The sequence below is a fragment of the Acartia tonsa genome, chromosome 4 (assembly GCF_053477335.1).
Source record: "Acartia tonsa isolate MP-2025a chromosome 4, ASM5347733v1, whole genome shotgun sequence".
Classification (NCBI taxonomy): domain Eukaryota; kingdom Metazoa; phylum Arthropoda; class Copepoda; order Calanoida; family Acartiidae; genus Acartia; species Acartia tonsa.
This window is the reverse complement of record NC_137263.1, coordinates 45,801,557-45,818,935: the sequence shown is the minus strand read 5'-3', so window position 1 is coordinate 45,818,935 and position 17,379 is coordinate 45,801,557. Positions and strand designations below refer to the sequence as shown.

Here is a 17,379-nt window from a genome sequence, read left to right as displayed (position 1 = left end):
ACCAAAAAATCTAAATTCAAGATAATTCCCCAAAGTTAAGCCAACGAATAAGTCACGTATATAATTATAAAACATTGGAGGCTAGCGTAATAAACAGCTCAATGTCCCCTCCCGCCCTGACTTTTGTTTATATCTGAAAAGAAGCAACTTGGTATTGAATAATATTGGTCTCTTCTTTCTAAAACTTTTTTAACAATTTCAATCTTGGATTTTACTTACATTTTGGTTTTAATGGATAATTAATAGAGAGGGAGGGAGGGTACAATGTACTGAAAGTTTTACTGGTACCCAAAGTTTTATAAAATCTTGAATACTTTTTTCAGAAAGGCTGTGTCTAAACGTTTCAATTTTTAGATCTATTGACGGTGTAATTTTGTTTACCATAACTGGGGATGTATGTACATCAATTTATCGTCTTCTGTCTTATACCGTAAAGTTCTTACTAAATCTAAAATAATGTAAAGTTTCAGGGAGTAAGGGAGGGGACAATGGATCGAATATTCAATTTTTATGAGTCTCAGACTTTGGGTACTGGCTTAAAGGGAATGTGCACGAATACAGTAGATCCTGACTGACTTTGGGTACTTGCGCATCAATGCCCCGATAACTAGCTGAGCTAGTTTTGAATATGCAGACAGAAAAATTTGTTATTAATGGCTGGTTTTAACAAATATTTTTTCCTAAGAAAATGTCATTTCATGTATAGAAACTCTACTGTGTTATTTATGTATTAAATAATCTAAGAACCGCTAAAATTTAAGGGTCTGTTATAAATATATGAGAAGGGTTGAGGTAGTTCTAAACAAGATTTTTCTAGTGATTAATTACAGAATGTTTATTACATTGTTATGTGTTGATAATTTAATTTTCAAGTAAATGATTTTTTTCTTAGAACTAATTTTGTTCTAAATTAGGTTACCATGATCCCTTTACAATTTTGGTAAAATTTTCTTGATAAATCTGGTTTTCATTGCTTTTCAGCGAACCCTCTTAAATTGAATTAATTGCCCATTGTCCCCTCCCTTACTCCCTAGTAAAGTTTACATAAAATATATATTCATTTTAATTTTTAATAAATTGCTAAAATGTTATGGCTTTTAACTAACATTAAAATAAATGAAAATAAAATAAAATGCCTTTTAGTTAATGTAGAAATAAATATTTCTTATATAGTTTGTAAAACATATGTCTGTAAACACTTCTTTCTAAAATACGGGAATAAGAGAATAAATAATTATCTTTCCCCTAAGTATTCATTTATTAAATCTGCAAATGTTTTTTTTCCTTTCCAAATTGTGATTTTTTTGGGTTGGCTTTATTAAGTTTTACTATATTGCCTACAATTAAAAGCCACTTTTGACTTATTAGAATTCTCTGAAGATGTATCCTTGATTTTCTATATTAAAGTAAGATGATGTCTATATGCTTGTCAGTAACGAAAGGTCTCCCTTACTGCTGATGAAGCATCTCAAGTATTTTATGTCTAGTTTTGGGAGGGTACTTCCACCACTTTTGAAAGAATTTTTTTTTTCGAATGCCTTCTAGAATGTAAAAGCTAAATTTTTGTGAACAAAAAAAAACTATCATATGTTTTCTAAAAGGAAAAAATTCTGGATTTTACCTTCTCTACTTTGGCCTTTGTTTAAAATCTTGAATTAATACATAATACTACAAAAAAGAAATTGTATTAATTTTGTTTAAATGAGATCCTCGTTTTGATGCGTTCCAAAAATTTCTATTAAAGATTCAGTTGCTATTTATTTATTGGAAAAAGGGAAAAATTGACGCAAACCAAGACTAGTCGCGCTTGAAGGGAGAGAGAGAGTTATAAAGAAATGATTAGAGAGAGAAAGAGAGAAACTTGGCTAAATCAGATTGGTTAAACATCAATTCGCTTTAATAAAATCGTCAAATGATTATATAAGCACAAAACAATAAACATCCAATCATCATAATGTAAGCAAATATCAGATTAGCCAACAAAAAAAGCAAAATATTTATAATGGTTTATTAAAGGAAAATTTGTGATATTTGGCTGATATCAATTAACACAAATTATATTTAGGCGGAAGTTATGGCACACTGACAAAATCATTGTCATTTTTGAAAAGTGGGAAATCTGAATCTTTTCATTTAAATATAAACAAAACAAATCAACATTGTCAAAAATTAAATGTTTAGGTTTTAAAAAAAAGAATAGATTTTCTCATTATAAAAAAGGTTTATACTTTATACTTTAAAAATGATAAATAGGCATTAAAAATATTATAATCGAAGGTGTTTTTTTTTGACAAAATTAGGCTCATGTTAAAATTATATAAATCACTTAGGCTTGTAAACAGAATTTTTCCATAAAGTTACGGTTTAAATGCTATAGAACTTTTTAAAAATAACTTTTATTCAACTTTTATAAAAAAAATATATTTGCAAAATTTTAATTTTCCATGTTAGGAATAAATTTCATGGTATAAGCAAAGAATGGGAAAGGCAGGAAAAACTTTTCTGTATCAGAATATTTGGAAATAATCTCTCTTATTGTTAGTGGAGTTCTAAAACTATACCTCCAAATTTTCGTAGCTATGCTTTTCTATAAGTGTTATGTGTCGGAAAATGATAACCTTGGACCCTTTTGTATTTAAATGTCATAAAGTCAATACAATAAGAGCATGTACTTACAATCCTTCAAGGTTTAAAAGATCTGAAACATGCCTAAGCTGAGTGTGTGTATCCATAGTTTCTTCTTATTTGGAACTAAGTAGTCATGGTGTTGGACGAGACTCTTTTGTATAGCCACAAGGGCCAGCCTAAGCTCCACGTCCAAGTACACTATGACTTGAACCTGTGTCTCATGGGAGCTATTCTTTATCATCTCACTCTCCCCAAGATTGGCAGGTGATCCAAATTAAATCCTTGTAATGAATGACACTCTCCGCAGAGGAGCTTAGGCTAAGGGTTAAACTGTTATTATGTATTTGACTAAAGAGTATTTAAACTACTCAGTTTTCTCAACCACGGGGAGGTTGCGTGAATGTATTGTGACTGAGAAATTCGAGTAGACACATGGGGACATGGACTCAAACTATCACCACCGTAACTTACTGCATTGCCGTTGATCCCCGACGCCTCTTAAATACTTAACCCATACTAAAGCACCAGTGGGATGGTGGGAGGGTTTAAGGGCTTCTTGTGGAAAATTATTATATTGTACCGAATATTTCTTTTGATTTGAAATGAAGAATTCTAAATTGTATCTGGGCCAGGTTTTATAAGCCATCAGAACTTCAATGGAATGGATAAATTTGATTTAAAATTTCTTTTGGTGAAACTATTTTTAGATATTTTATTCAGTGGAATAGTAAAGTACGAATAAAAGTTTTATTTAGATTCAATTTTATTAAATATTTCGCTAGGGAAATACTTTTCATAAAAAATATCTCAATGTTTTGATAAGTCCAATAATTTTTCTTTGCCCTGTTAAGCCTATATCATTTATAGAATCACGGGATGCATGGATAGGCAAATGGAGGATAAATTATTCCACCCCAAAAATCATTGACTTTTCCAGCTACACTTGAACGGAAATTTGGAGCTCTGTATAGTGTCCATAATTTTTTTTGGCCAAAGTACCCCGAATGACGTCATTTAGAGTAATGAATTTTTCTCATATGACGTCATTCTGGATACTTTGGCCAAAAATTCTTTACTTTATCACCTTACTTTATTGCCCCTATAAAGACTCAGAGCCTCGGAATTTTGTACTTTTTAAATGAGGTTGGTGTTTAATTGACCACTCCCTGTTTCCCTGACAAGAATAAGAAATTGGAAGGAAGGGAATGACAAAGTTTCAAAGTCATTCATCCATTTCCGAGAAAACTAATTTTCTAGTTTTAATTGTTTAGGAGCTCCCCGAGATCTGGAGGAAGTTGTTTGCCAGGAGAGATATTCAAGAATCAGCCCCTCTACAGAGGGAGAGGTAAGCTGGCAAATAATTATAAAATTGATATGGAGGGGGGGGGGGTGGGCATTCCACCTCTTGACATGGCTTCAGTAAAGGGTAGTACTATGCCCTTTCCATAGTGTCTACCAGGGGGGGTGGGAGCGTGGAAAGTAAAATCTATCCAAACCAACATCACATAGAGAGGCTGTTACCGTAAACCACTCTTAGGTTTTTATTTAAATTGGGATGGGGATAAACTCCTATTTTGCCCTCCCCCACCTCCTCCTTCAACTAACGATTACACGACCTTGAATACAGGCTTGTATAGATATGCCTTTTGTACATAATAAATTATTGGAAAGGAAGAAACCTTTCTGACTTAAAGTATTTGTTTTAAAAATTTAAATCATACTCTAGGGGCTTTTTGATTCGAAGGGGAAACGATTGAATAAAAATTAGCATAAAACCGTCCCAAGACTTAAATCTTAATAAATGAATAGTCTAAAACCATCCCGGAACCTACGTTAAGCTTCATTTAAATGGAGAAATCTTTCTACTAATAGGATAACAATTTCCTTTTCAGGTAATTTATCGTGTGTTGCCCCCAAGCATCAACATCCACTCGCCCAGCTTCAACGCATACAGCGAGGAGGTGCAGAACCTGCTGAAGGCCACCAACCTCAGGGTCACCTTTGAGCGCCTCCACAAGCTTGGTGACGAGAGTCTTGACATGAACCCGGTGGATATTAAGGAGAAGTGAGTCATTTTTTAGGAGCGAAGCTAAGCTATAATAAAATTTGACTGTCCGCCCTTTTTTCTGTCATCCGTAACGCTATGGGGAAATTTAATTTACTCGGCTTCTACTCTATTTAGACTACTGACCATTCAAACGATATAACATATTTTTTATGAAGGTTTCGTGATTTTCTACTATGTATCATATCATACTTACTCTTCATATTCACTTTTTTATGATCATTGGATATCTGCTCCATAAATCACCCTTTCTGTTGGTCCATCCATGATTTTTATGCTGTACTACTTATTGCTGTTGTCAAAGGTGTTCAAAAGAGTATTTAGCGTTTTAAGACAAATATAAAAAGATATTTTAGCACCTTGAAAAAGTAAAAGATGTAATAGCTATTTATTGCATCGCATTATAGACAGCTTTCCACACATATTAAAATAAAAATAGATTTGTTAGCCCCGAGGGGCCGAATGCCATTTATGATTTTTTTTAATGTCACTGGAAAATTGTAAGTATGCTATGATTTTTCAATATGGCTGAGAACCGGTTCTAAACCAGCTGATGTTAATCGCTTTTTTTGAAGCCATTGGAAAAAGATTTATTTAGAAAATCCAAGTATTTTATCATATTTCTATTCTTTATCCGTGTTATAATTTTAGATACTATTATTCAATCTACTCTATGATTGTCAGAGGATCTTGCTCTTGCTATGGTCATGCAGAAAGGTAACTATTGTATTATCTAATTTTCTGTCATTTAAACTATTCTTAGATACAAAATCAATCAGGTGATAAATTCATTTTCAAAAATTTTTAAAAGGACTAAAAAACTGTATAATTAGCTTGTTATTACATTTGATTTAATGTCTTTAAATATTTCTTTTATTATTTCAGTATTTCTATGTATAAAAAAGTGAAGATAGGTTTAGTGATCTTTTTATTACATGGGAGTATTTCTTAGTTTTAGTTGAAAATAAAGTGAAATTTTATCATTTTTTATCGTTGCTTTAAAAAGATGAAACACAATAAAGATAAAAAATAATTGAACGTCGTCGCTTTGTTATAAAAGACAAATTATAAAATATCTACAAAATGTCAGCCTTTTTTTCTCCAGTTAATTATTCAATTTTTTTACAACTTTTAAAAAATTTAAATGGCCGTTTTGTTGTTTTATAAACGCTGAAATTAATTGTCCTTGTTAAAGTTGTTTACCCGAGAAGCCGGAGCACAATGATATCCTTGGTATGGTTCATGGCACCTGTAACTGCACTCACCATACTACGTAAGTTTTTGCATTTACAAACAGGGATAAAGACAATGGCCGATAAATTAATGTACATCCCTAATATTGATACACAGAATAAACCTTTCTGTAGATTACAATTAGTGGTTGAAATGTTTGTAAACACAAGTTAATGAACTAACCAATCAATTTCACTAAAGTTGTAATTTTTTTTATCAAGGATTGTAATAGTTATTTCTCGCATCGTATTATAAACAGCTTATATATAGAATGTACAATTATAAGATTTTTATTTTTTATTTTTATAAGTTTTTTTAGCCCCGAGGTGCCGAAGGCACGGGCTAAAAAAACTGGTTTTAATCTTATGATTTTACATCTTTATATTCGTAGAAAGCTGGTTATAATAACGATGCTAGACATAGTTTTTTCGTATGGATGAGAACCGGTTCTTATCCACCGGATTCGAATGAATACGAGAAAATGTTATTCTTGGTCCAATAATAATACCACACAAAATTAGGAATTACAGACAAAAAAGGTCATGCAATCAAAGGTTTTGTTGTCTGGAATAGTCTGCAGCTTAAAGCTTATTTTTGTCTATCAAGGATAGGAACCGGTTCTCATGAATACGAAAAACTATGTCTAGCACCGTATTATATCCAGTTTTCTACGAATATAGAAATGTACAATCATAAGATTAAAACCAGTTTTTTTAGCCGGTGCCTCCAGCACCTCGGGTCTAACAAAACTGGTTTTAATCTTATATTTTTTATTTTAATGATCGCGAAAAACTGTCTTTAATACTATGCGATAAGTAACTATTGCTGTATTTTATATTCAGTGGAAACAATTGTGAGATGTGCGAAGAATTTTACCATGATCTTCCATGGCAACCTGCCACAGGTATTGTACATTACCTTATCAATGCCCTTATACGGGCGAGGATGCTGTCTATGACACTCTAACGTCCCAGAATAAATAAGGGAAGCCAAATCAATCCATTTCCGTCCAAACACCCGGGGTAGTACATACAACATATTCATTTTCTGTAGGATTTCTGTGTTTATTAAGATCTCTAAAACAGGCCTCACTATAATGTTTTAAGCATAGATTAAAAGCCAAAGTTACAATTTAAAATGTTTGTACTCTAATTCTTAAAAATTTTAAAGGTAGATTAATTTTTACTTTCTTCGTTACGTCTTTTGTTACGATCGAATTTCTTTTGTTTCTCTGTATACTTCTTAAGAATTACATTATCAAGAAAAAATACTTTATTACTGATTTTTTCATAAGCTTGAATGAAAGACTGGAACTAAACTTCCAATTTTCTTTTTGTAAAATTTGATTAGATTTTTTGGGATTGTATAGTCCTATAAACATGTCCCCCTATTAGATCTGTTCATTATTCTAAATTTCTGCATTTTCTGTGGTGTAATTGAATTAATTAATTGTGAACAAGCAATGGTTTACTTTATAAATTATTTAGGCATTCAATCTCAATTGAAATATTTGCGCCTTTGCAGTTTTGTTTTCTAGTGATTAAAACATTTTAAGCTGTAAAAAAGTATTATTTTTGCCGTACTGGAGCATCTATTGTTATTGTTTTTTTTATGAATTAAAAAAAATTTGATAAGTCAACCAAAACCAATAGATTAGTTTTCATACATACGTGTTTGTTTCCTAATAAAAATAATAGATATGATCTAATTTAATGTTTAATCACAAAAATTTTCAAAGTTTAATTTTTAAAGAATATAATTTGGCAGCTTATACCAACAACGAAAATAATTCGATAAAAAATCACGTGGTTTTCAGCTAACGTTGGGGGGCAACACTTTATAAAATTGACGAACTTTTTATCTGTCCCCCGAATATTATTTTAAATTTATTTCGCTTTTTGGCTATACCTTATTCCTAATGATTTTATAGAACTTGTGCTAAATAAACCAAAAATTCTTTGATAGAAATACTGAACAGGTCTAATCCCCCAGCACCCCACTCTCAAACAAACTCTCTCCCTCTCAATTCTATTTTCACACATTTTCACTAGAAAATTAATTTTCTATCAAATATTGAAAACTTTTCTTCTCCATTTTTACAATTTGTCAAATTTATTTTCTGGATAATACAAATATTTTTATTTCATTTTATCAAATTAAAATATAATAGATGATTTGGTTTCTTTGAATAATAGAATAGTTTCTAGTTTGATTTTGAAATATTAATTCGCCAGATAAATCATTTATTTTATTTTATATAAAAATAAGATGATTCCAATATGCCCCTAGATTAGGTTATAGTTTTAGTATTTCAAGGATTTTTTAAATTCTGAAAAAAATCCTCCAAAATTGTAAGTACATATTAAGATCATTGCTTTTTTCCTTTTACTATTCTAATTTTAATAAAAAAAATGGTTTTCCTTGATGACTTAATTTCGCGCTCCCAACTGAATTAGCTAAATGATTAAATGTAAATTCTGTTCCTTCACCTATCATTCCTTTCCTGTAATAGCTGACAGAAAATTAATAGCTTGTATCTAAAAAGTATAGCGGGACTGAAAAAATTTTGAGTTTATGCAAAAAATAGGTCAGAAAAAGTTTTTTAACTCGATTTTTTTCCAGGCTCAGAGATAATGACATTTGTGATTATTATCCAATAAAATAAAGCAGTAAGGTTTTTCTGTCTAAAGCGAAAGATCGAAGGAAATGTTTTTCAAAATTGATTGCAATTTTCAGGGAAGCTTCATAAATGTCTTTGGGTGGTATAAGCCTGTTTCCCTGAACTTTCCCTTCCTCCCGTACAAGATAGGGTTATATCAAGTAGTCTATTATATTAAGCAATAATATTTTCCCTTAAGATCCTACTAAATACCTGACCGATTGAGTTCTCCGTTTTAGGGCAGCTCTACATAGTTCCCAGAATCATATTAAACTATTTTTCCTCCCTTACCCAATTTAATTTAAAGCCCCTAGACGCTATGGATTATGAACATGCTTTAATTTTCCATAACGAATTATCCAGCCAATGTGTCTGGGATGTAATATACTTTACTACAATTGTGTCAGGTCGAAAGAAGAATGAGTGTAAGAGATGTAACTGCCACGAACATTCAAACAAATGTCATTTTGACGAGGCTGTTTGGGAGGTGAGATTTTTTTGTTGAAATTTTTATGTAGCGTAGCTACTCTACAAATACGAAATAAGAAATGGTCCTACGTTTATCTGTATGTCTTGTCTATATGTCACTCAACGATCATTACCTTTTCACGTCTTAGTTCCTTGAAAAATACGAAAAACTTCAATGCTACTTATTAAAAAAGGACCCTAAAATCTGAGTTTGCAATGTTTTTAAAAGTACCCTGTGTAATGAGCAACATTTACTTATTTGTATTTGAAGGAATCGTTTCTTTATTCCCTCAAATTCCATAATTTCATGTCAGGTAAACTTTTAATTTATTTATTAAAAACATGCTATTAAATCCTCTTTGTCTGTCTGTACCGATGGATCTCGCTAAACTCATTGTCGATATAGGTCTTCTCATAGGTCCTGGAAAGGTTTATAACTATTTTGGGGGTGGGTACCATCACCCCCCTAAATTATTTTTTCTTTTTTTCTTTTTTTGAACTACAATTGATTGTGGATCTTCCCAACCCCTTCCCTCAAGGGCCCCTAGAAGGTTCTATGGGCACATCCGCTAGCATCAAATTATTCAATTTATTTTTATGGTATCAAATTTTGCTGTTATGATAAAATTGCTTATAAATGGGAACACACTTTAAAAGCTTGCCTTGAATTTGTATGAAACCATTTGCAGGCTGGCCACAAACATACTATTTCCACTATTTCCACTATTTTTGCATACTATGCAAACTATTCCAAAAAAATATGCTATTTCCACTATTGTCCAAAATTGCATACTATTTCCACTATTTCTTTGGATTTCAGATAAATCTTCAATTTTTAGGTAACTAAAACAAACTGATTTTTTTGATCATGAAAAGAAAGCCAAGTAGCAGGTTTCATCGCATTTTCACAGTATCCTTTCTCCTATTTCTAGTCCCTGCGGGGGGCTCTAACCCTGCGGGGCAATCATTAACACTTACCTAACCTAAATGCCTATCTATGCTACTGTGAAAATGCGGCAAACTCGCTACTTTGTTTTCAATTTTTTTTTAGAAATGTTTCCAGAAGAAAGTAGTCTTTCAGTTCAGATTGTTGTACCTTTATTGAAAGTTATTGGTATTTCTACATTCAATGTAAAGATTTCTCCTTTTAAATTTTAATATCATTGAGGAGTACTTTTATTATTAAATGATCCTACAGGTTACTGAGGTTTATGATTAACTCCTAACAAACTAATATAAATATAATGTGTTTCTCTATGTCATTAGAAAGATCCTCTCATTTTGTTGTAAAATATTTATTATTTGAACTTTTATTATTATTATTTATTAAATCATTTAGGAGGGAATATTTACCCCCCCCCCCAAAAAAAATAAAAAATCTCTAATAAAAAAAATTTTTGGCGCGCTTCGCGCGCATTTTTAATACTATATATTTAACAAAACAAAATTTAAATTACCCCCCCAAAAAATTTTACCCCGGGGGTAAATTTTGGGAGGGGTAAACTAAATTTACCCCTGCCAACAGATTTCAGAGGGGGTAATTACCCCCCCCAAGCAAATTTTACCCCGGGGTAAAAATTTTGGGGGGGGGGAAAAAATTTGCGGCGCGCTTCGCGCGTCATTTTACCCCCCCCAAAAACGAATTACCCCCCCCTTAAAAAATTTCTAACCCCCCCAAAATAAAAAGCTTGGACGCCCCTGTCAGAAACTTTACCTTTATTTATTATTATTTATTATTATATTTGAACTTTCAATTTTTTTATATAATATTTCTTTTTAAAATCACGATATGAATTACTAGTGGCTTCGCCCCTAGCCTCTAGGGGCGCGGCCCATGAGGTAATGGAAAGTCAACCCTCCAGAATAATTTTATAGTTATATTTTCAAAAAGTTATTCTTTGCCGAATTACTCTTTGGTAAAATTAAACCCAGGTTGTGGGCCGTATGCACAAAAATTTCAATTCGTAAAAATTAAACCTAGGTTGTTCACCGTATATCTCGTACGGGATGAGCATAAGCGAGTACCCTGTATGCGGCGCGAGCTCTGATAGTCCCACTGATTGGACCACATATACACAAAAATTGAAAACTCTCCTCTGTAAATTTTATTTAATACCTATAATTGCAACAACTTTTTTTTTTTTTGGGGGGGGGGGTTCATAGGGGCTTCGCCCCATGGTTCAGTGGGGTTCCCCCCAACCCAATTACTGGTTTTTGTTTACAAAAATAAATAAAAAATATAAAAATTGGAAATAGGGATTTTTTATTTTTAGGGGGGTTGGAGTGTCCCACCCTCCTAGAAAATAGCCTAAAACCACCAGAGGACCAGTAGGTATATTCCCAGAAGAGTAGAGCCCAATTTGTTCAGCAGTTACTGAGATTTTACAAAAAATGTAAAAAAAAAAATTTGGAGGGGGTGGTTTTTTTAGTTTTTTGGGGGGTTGGGGGTATCCCACCCCCCAGGAAAATAGCTTAAAACCATCACAGGACCAGTAGGTATAACCCCTGAAGAGTAGAGCCCAATCGGTTCAGCGGTTACTGAGATCTTAAGCTTCAGACGGACAGACAGACGGTCAGACGGACAGACATCAAGCTACTTTGTATTATAGATGACACTGTGCACAACAAAATTATTTTACTAGTCCAAAATTTTTAATAGTCAATAAACAACTTATTTTTTACTAATTCTTAGCTCATTTTTTTTTATTTTTTTTCAGAATAGAATGTTGGTGTTTGTTACTATGTTTTTCAATCTAATAAGACAAGAAAGTAATGATTTCCTGATAGCTAACCAACATTTTAAGGCCCTATAGTGTTTTAAATGCTTGCTATTTCATACTATTTTGTTTAAAATGCATACTATTTCATACTATTTTTAAAAAATTTACATACTATTGCATACTATTTTTTAAAATTTTACATACTATTGCAAACTATTTACTTTTTTTTTGCATACTATTTTATACTATTTTGAAAAAAAGTCTGTGGCCACCCTGCATTTGCTTTCATATACTTTAATATTTGATACAATATATTTGAAAGGAAGAACTAATAATACAACATACTCAAATACACTAGGCTTGTGCCGCTGATAATGAATAGTTATTTATCGCATCGTATTATAGACAGCTTTCCGCAGATATTAAAAAAAATAATAATAAGATTATAACCAGTTTTGTTAGCCTCGAGGGGTCGAAAGCCCGCGTAAAAAACTTGTATATAATATTCTTGGAAAATTATCTGTAAGATGATGCTATACATGATTTTTTAGTATGACTGAAAACTGTTTCTAATCCAGCGGATATTGATCGGTTTCGCAGCCATACTTTAAAATGATTTTATGATGTTCTCATAAGCTTTTTTTTTGGAAAGAACATTTGTTTCAGACAATAAATAAATTTTTTGATAAATACAAAATATTCTATGTTGAAATCTATTTCGCTTCACTTTCATTTAGAATTTATATTTGGAGAATAATTAAATTTAATTTTGCTTTCAAGTAAATAAATACGATATACATTATACATATACATATATGTAATGCAAATCTATTTATGCTATGCATTCCACGTAGATTTAACAGATTTTTAGGCATGTTAAAATTTCCTATCGATCTCAAACTTATATTTATTCATGTTACAGTTTAGAAAGCTTTAAAGGCTTCGCCCAAATAGGAAGCTTTTTATAGTGCCTATAAAAATGATGTCATACTGGCCTATATGCACTATAAACAGCTTCTTATTTTATTGTTAATTTAGTCTACTGGTCACAAGAGTGGGGGCGTATGCGAGGAGTGTGATCATAACACAGAGGGGAGACAGTGTGAGTGGTGTATAGCTGGATATTATCAGGTTAGATATTATAATTATAAGAATATTAGCACTTGTCACTAGGAGGAGTGTGATCATAACACAGATAGGGAGACAGTGTGAGTGGTGTATAGCTGGATATTATCAGGTTAGATATTATAATTATAAGAATATTAGCACTTGTCACTGGGAGTAGTGTCATCATAACACAGAGGGGAGACAGTGTGAGTGGTGTATAGCTGGATATTATCAGGTTAGATATTATAATTATAAGAATATTAGCACTTGTCACTAGGAGGAGTGTGATCATAACACAGATAGGGAGACAGTGTGAGTGGTGTATAGCTGGATATTATCAGGTTAGATATTATAATTATAAGAATATTAGCACTTGTCACTGGGAGTAGTGTCATCATAACACAGAGGGGAGACAGTGTGAGTGGTGTATAGCTGGATATTATCAGGTTAGATATTATAATTATAAGAATATTAGCACTTGTCACTGGGAGTAGTGTCATCATAACACAGAGGGGAGACAGTGTGAGTGGTGTATAGCTGGATATTATCAGGTTAGATATTATAATTATAAGAATATTAGCACTTGTCACAGGGAGTAGTGTCATCATAACACAGAGGGGAGACAGTGTGAGTGGTGTATAGCTGGATATTATCAGGTTAGATATTATAATTATAAGAATATTAGCACTTGCCACAGGGAGTAGTGTCATCATAACACAGAGGGGAGACAGTGTGAGTGGTGTATAGCTGGATATTATCAGGTTAGATATTATAATTATAAGAATATTAGCACTTGTCACTGGGAGTAGTGTCATCATAACACAGAGGGGAGACAGTGTGAGTGGTGTATAGCTGGATATAAGAATATTAGCACTTGCCACAGGGAGTAGTGTCATCATAACACAGAGGGGAGACAGTGTGAGTGGTGTATAGCTGGATATTATCAGGTTAGATATTATAATTATAAGAATATTAGCACTTGTCACTGGGAGGAGTGTGATCATAACACAGAGGGGAGACAGTGTGAGTGGTGTATAGCTGGATATTATCAGGTTAGATATTATAATTATAAGAATATTAGCACTTGTCACAGGGAGGAGTGTCATCATAACACAGAGCTGGATATTATAAGGTTAGATTCAGATGTCTCTTCGTTATTTGTATTGTCCTAAAGACCACTAAACCGATGGTTTTCATAAAGTGTCATTGAGCTAAGTTCGGCATATCATAGCCGTTTTTTATTTGTTTTTAAAGTTTTAAGCTAAGGCTATTACAACTTATATATTAGAGTAAAACACTAAAGGGGGAAGGGGTTAAATAACAGCATGTCCCCATCCCAAGGACCTTCAATTGGGTCTTTGAAAATCAACCAATAGTGTCGGAAATATCAACACAGTAAAGTAGCAGAAAACATATTGCTAGCAGACGAAAAAGGTCCTTGGAAAGAGGGGCAGGTATTTATCTGTATATGTAGGAGTATGAAAAAAATAATTATATATTCTTATTCTCTATAAAAATATGGATCAATTTTATTTTTGCTTTAGTTACGATTCAATTATGATCATTCAATTATGATCTCATAACCGTTCCTCCTACCCCTCCCCTTTTAATCTCTTAATCCCTTTTGATTTGACAGTTGTGACATATTAACCTAATATAAATATAATTAGAAGCACTTTTAACGACATTTTCAAACTAAGATAGCTTGCTTATTTTTTAAGATATTGAAATGAATTAAAAAGTGACTTGTTTTATTTATAAATGCGCATCAAATTAAAAGAGATTTTTTTTATGAAAAATGTCTTTGAAATAGAGAAATAGAAAAAACTAAATTCTGAAGAACCTAAAAAGCACTTTGCATGTAGCCAAAAAAAGAAAATATGTAAAAAATCTCAAATGGGGACATTGATTTAACCTTTGATTAACTTAATATTGTACTTTTCAACCTATAAGTAGCAAAAAAATAAGTTAATTGAATTTAATTGTTGTCACAGATTAAGGATTGGGCATTTTTAACCTACATGTACCTATCAGTACAGCCACATTTTTAGAGATATCGAAAAACACCTTAAGTAAATGTTATGTACATTTTTACAGAGAATATGGGCCTATAATTATTTTTTTCATGCTCCTTCTGGTTGATTCCCAAAACTGGAAAACGCAGTTTTTTCTGAAACACATTGTATATACAGTGTGTTTTTTTTATATTTTTTAATTTTAACCCACTTCTAGTTATCACAATTTAATGATTAATGGCTTATTTTCTTCGTTTTTTAAGGCAATTTGAAAATCCGCGAAGAAAAATTTAAAAAATCTTTTAATTACGTTGTGACAAACACAAACGTCATGGCACCCCAACCTGCATTTTCTCCTGATCAGCATGTATGGATAATTTTTAAGTATGGCGAAGTGAAAAATATCAAATTGCTTCAGACAGCCTTTCAAAAAGAGTTTTGTCCTACTAACCGCAAGAAAGTGCCAAACATTAGTTGTTTCAGACGAGTAATTCAGCGTTTTGTAAACAGTGGTGGGAATGCCCAGCCTAATAAACGTCAGGGAAATGGAATACCTGACGATGACATAAAACAAGTTAATAATTACTTTCAATCCAAGGATGATGCACATCTCAGAGATGCAAGCAGAGAGCTAGGTTTTTCTGTTTACAAAATATGGCTTATTCTAAGAACAAAGCTGAAATGGAGATCATATACACCTACTCAAAGAAGGAGGCAGAAGATTTGAGCACAAGAAAAATGCTCTAAAACCATTTTTAGATGGTGACCACTAAGTTTTGAATTTTGGATTTTACTGTTCTTTTTAAATAAAAACTGAAATATTTTTTTGTTGTTCTATTAATTGCCTTAAAAAACGAAGAAAATAAGCCATTAATCATTAAATTCTGATAACTAGAAGTGGGTTAAAATTTCTTTCAAAAAAGTTCTCATAAAAAAAAACACACTGTATATCATATACTATAGATCTATAATTTTAATACTCGTTTTATAGGGTTGTTGGCCAAGGATTTGGTTATTTTTTGCGGTTTTCCTAAAATGCCTAATGAGGAAAGAATCCTATTTTAAAAAAAACATATAAAAAATTATGGGGGGGGGGGTAGATTTTCGTTTTATGATTATTACATTAACTCAGTATAGGTTAGGTTATATTGGGCACGAGGTAGCCCTGCAGTTTTAGGGCGCCTAGAGTATATAGATAAAAAAAGCTGTGTGTGTGGAGGGAGAGAGGGGTCAATGCGTAATAGGCACTTTGAGGGCATCATATTAATTTTAAAAGGAGGTAGTTTATTATGAAAACTAATTGTATTTAAATTTAGGATCCTGCCCTACCACTGACAGACCCTAGTATTTGTAAAGAATGTGATTGTGAGCCTAGTGGTAAGTTATAATTTTAATTCGGTCTGTTTTTATTGACTTGTAACAATTGTAATGGTTTATCTGAGTCGACAACCTGTTCATAAAGATACCACCATTGGGAATTATTAACAGAAATTATATTTACTCTGTGAGGCGATTTTGACTTATCGCCGAGGTTATCAATATAAAAAATTTTAAAGAGGGAAGTTATTCTATGTCTGTGTCTGTCTGCCATTCTTTGATGCTAGGATGGCCCAATTTTTATTTGTAAGCCTTAAACATATTACGGTCATAACGCTTACTTTTCCTCTATATCTCTTTCATTTCTAAAATATAAATTTAGTAATTTAGAATGAAACATAATTTCTCTTTAATTTAGCAAATATTTTTTAATTCCTACCTCCATTATTTTTCCCCTTTCTTTAACAGAATTCTATCTCTAAATTTGCCCCCCAACCTCAGCCTCTCTCTGTGTCTTTTAGTCAGGGGGGAGGGGACATTGGGCTGTTTATTACACTAGTCGCCAAAGTCTTATAAAATCGTTTTCTTATTCGTTTACTTAACAACCTTGGGGACTTGTAAATCCCTTTTGATTGGTTGGTTCATTAAGTTAAGTGTCCAAACGTTTCAACCATTAATTTTGATCTACAAAAGGGAGGGGGGTAATTTTGTATCTCATTATTGGGGATGTACATTATTTAACGGCCATTATCTTATCGCTTTAGATCCCTGTCTTATATTAAAATGACTAAATGCAAGCTAATCCATTTCCTTTCATCTAAAATCTATTCTGTGCAATGGATGTATAATTACTTGGATCTTACACCAGATTTTCTGGTTCTATAATAAAGTGAACTTTGTAGCGGGCCAAAAATAACGATCTCCCCCACCCCCTCCTTTACCCCATCCTCTTTCCTCTACTATATAAACTGTCCGACCAATAAAAGCGGGGAGAAATTGCAACCTAAATTGATGTTTTTCTCCTGTATATATCATCCACGTATATTCTACATCCATTTTCTGTGCATAAGCGGAATAGAGTTCATTTTATAGATAAATCATAATATATTTTTTAGGGTTTGTTGATTATTACATAGATCTTTTACTGCAATTTATTACTGTAAACAA

At 32.2% G+C, this 17,379-nt stretch overlaps 1 protein-coding gene across 1 annotated transcript in view; it reads left to right on the top strand.

The window, feature by feature from the left end:
* Positions 1-17,379, top strand: part of LanB1 (laminin subunit beta-1) — a 59,294-nt gene that overhangs the window by 19,352 nt on the left and 22,563 nt on the right. The window contains exons 6-13 of the mRNA XM_080158489.1: positions 3,900-3,973; positions 4,521-4,693; positions 5,345-5,410; positions 5,889-5,966; positions 6,769-6,830; positions 8,993-9,072; positions 12,812-12,904; positions 16,212-16,272. Coding sequence (XP_080014615.1) covers positions 3,900-3,973; positions 4,521-4,693; positions 5,345-5,410; positions 5,889-5,966; positions 6,769-6,830; positions 8,993-9,072; positions 12,812-12,904; positions 16,212-16,272 — 687 coding nt within the window. The remainder of the gene's footprint in view (positions 1-3,899; positions 3,974-4,520; positions 4,694-5,344; positions 5,411-5,888; positions 5,967-6,768; positions 6,831-8,992; positions 9,073-12,811; positions 12,905-16,211; positions 16,273-17,379) is intronic.